The sequence below is a fragment of the Austrofundulus limnaeus genome, unplaced genomic scaffold (assembly GCF_001266775.1).
Source record: "Austrofundulus limnaeus strain Quisiro unplaced genomic scaffold, Austrofundulus_limnaeus-1.0 Scaffold366, whole genome shotgun sequence".
Classification (NCBI taxonomy): Eukaryota; Metazoa; Chordata; class Actinopteri; order Cyprinodontiformes; family Rivulidae; genus Austrofundulus; species Austrofundulus limnaeus.
The window spans coordinates 398,008-400,150 of NW_013952768.1; the positions used below are offsets into that span (position 1 = coordinate 398,008).

A 2,143-nucleotide genomic window follows, 5' to 3' on the forward strand; every position below is an offset into this window, starting at 1 on the left:
TACAAAATAGGTAAAAGTGTGTGACTTGCACTGTTATAGTAACGGGTCAATATCGGTATCGGTCAATATCGGTATCGGTCAATATCGGTATCGGACATTTCTCAAAGTTGTAATATCGGTATCGTATCGGAAGTGAAAAAGTGGTATCGGGACATCCCTAGTGATTATAAGTATTTATTCTATAAGATACCTCAGAATAATAAACTTAAATGAAGAAAAAAATGTTAAAACCTTATTTAAGAAAATGAAAAGTGGTGCAAAACTTTTACTCATCCCCTCGAGGTGGGGTAAAGACATGAATTCCAGGTTGAAAGGCAACACTAAGAGGGTTTAAGTAGTTGTCACCAGCTATATACTTAGACAGAAACATTGGACAGTGGATCATATCTACCTCTATCTTAGTCCTGTAAAGCACGAGCCTGCGGAGGTGTGTAAGTTTGGAGATGTGGGTGAAAGCCTGTGGGTGGAGGCGGTCGCAGGAYGACAGATTGAGCTCCTGCAGCGAGGGACAAGTCTGGGAGATGACCTCTACACAGGCTTCATTCAGGAAGTGACAGCAGGACATTTCCAGGCAGACCAGACTGAGACCACAGGCGTTCATAAAGCTGAGGAGAGAAAAGCAGAGAAAGAAGTGGACGGAGATAGTAAAAAAAAGAAAGGTTTTAATTTTTAATAATTAATTTTTTTTTGTTCTTATTTCACTTTTATTTCAAATTGAACGCCTGGTTATTTTCTGTCAATAAAAGACCCAACTTCAAAACTGTTTGTACTTGTGTTTTTCACTTTTCTAAGGTCATTTTACTGGTCCCAGAACTTGCAGCCTGCTGATAGTCTGACCTGCTGAAGCCCGTCAGTGTGAGCGCTCCACGGTTGCCGGCCCAGGACAGGTTGAGCCTCTGGAGGAGGGTGCAGCGGCTCTGCAGGTGTCCCAGGGAGGCGTCACTCAGCCGGGCCCAGTAGGGCTGCAGACTCAGCTGGGTGTACTGCAGCGGGTCGCAGCAGTGCTGGTGCAGCAGCTTGCAGGTCTGGGCCAGACGGCAGAGGTCTGGCAGGGTCAGGTGGCTCAGTATCAACTGGATGAGCTGCGGACGGGGAGAGAGGAGTCAGGAGAGAAGGAGAAAGTGAAGAAGGGGAGAGGCGACGAGAAGAGTAAAAACAAAACGTGTTTAATGTGAAGGCAAAAAGCAGAGTAGAGCTTTGTAGCAAAACAGAAATTTGTTGAAAATAAAGAATGTGGAGTATAACTTGTCTTTTTGTATCATTAAAAAAGTGGTTGTTTATCTAACTTCAGTCACTTTGACTGATTCCTTAAGAGCAGCAAACAAATGCAGMAAAATAAGATCAACAATGTAGACCTCCAAGAGACAGCCATTTGGTATTGAGATGTCTGACACTTTGAATGTTTTGGTACATATTTAAATTTATTGAAAATAAAAAAGATAGTTTAGGTTGAGAGTAAACCTACTGGTCTGAAAGACAAACCACAAAAGCAATGTGTGTTTGAATGCCGAGCTCTGTCTTTATGACACTCCACAATGGCACGATATGAGGGCCAAAATYAAGATTATTAYGCTWCCAGCGGTTGCTACATCCTTGTAGCAKGAGGCTATATCTATWCCTAAGCCAGCTATTGACCTGATTAATGAGAGGCCGGAACTGGCAAATGAGAAGGAGACTATTGATTTGTGTTAGCATCAGAGAGGCTAGCAACTAGCATGAATAAGCTGGTGTTAGCATTGGAGAGCCTAGTGACTAACATCACCTACTTTTTTAGACAAACATTATTGAATAAAGAAAACTTTCTCAACAAAAATGGTTGACATAAAAAACCTATAAGCGACATGCACTGACAGGTGTTCTTTACACAGAATTTACTGTTTAACATGACGTCAAGCATAAATATTAAAGGGGACCTATTATGCAAAATTCACTTTTTTAAAGTTTTTTTTTTACTCAACTTTGGGTATGTACTTATTTAAAAAAAAACAGTCCTAGGACCAAAAAAATGCACCCAGGGGCATATTTACTCTTAGTAAATGTATTTTTAATGTATTAACAAGTTTTATGCTTCCTACATTTCAAGATGTCAGAAGCCGTACGACAACCCACCAGAACCTGCGTTCAGCCCCTTACCTAGCAACCC

The 2,143-nt window shown here is 41.3% G+C and overlaps 1 protein-coding gene across 6 annotated transcripts in view; it reads right to left on the minus strand.

Moving 5' to 3' along the window:
- fbxl4 (F-box and leucine-rich repeat protein 4) overlaps positions 1-2,143 on the minus strand; it is a 19,819-nt gene that overhangs the window by 11,374 nt on the left and 6,302 nt on the right. For all 6 annotated transcript variants that reach the window (XR_001311476.1, XM_014023389.1, XM_014023391.1 and 3 more), the window contains 2 exons: positions 838-1,082; positions 392-605 (listed from right to left, as the gene is read on the minus strand). Coding sequence is in view for 5 of the 6 variants with exons in the window: in XM_014023389.1 (XP_013878843.1) it covers positions 392-605; positions 838-1,082 (459 nt within the window). In the remaining variant the exon portion in view is untranslated. The remainder of the gene's footprint in view (positions 1-391; positions 606-837; positions 1,083-2,143) is intronic.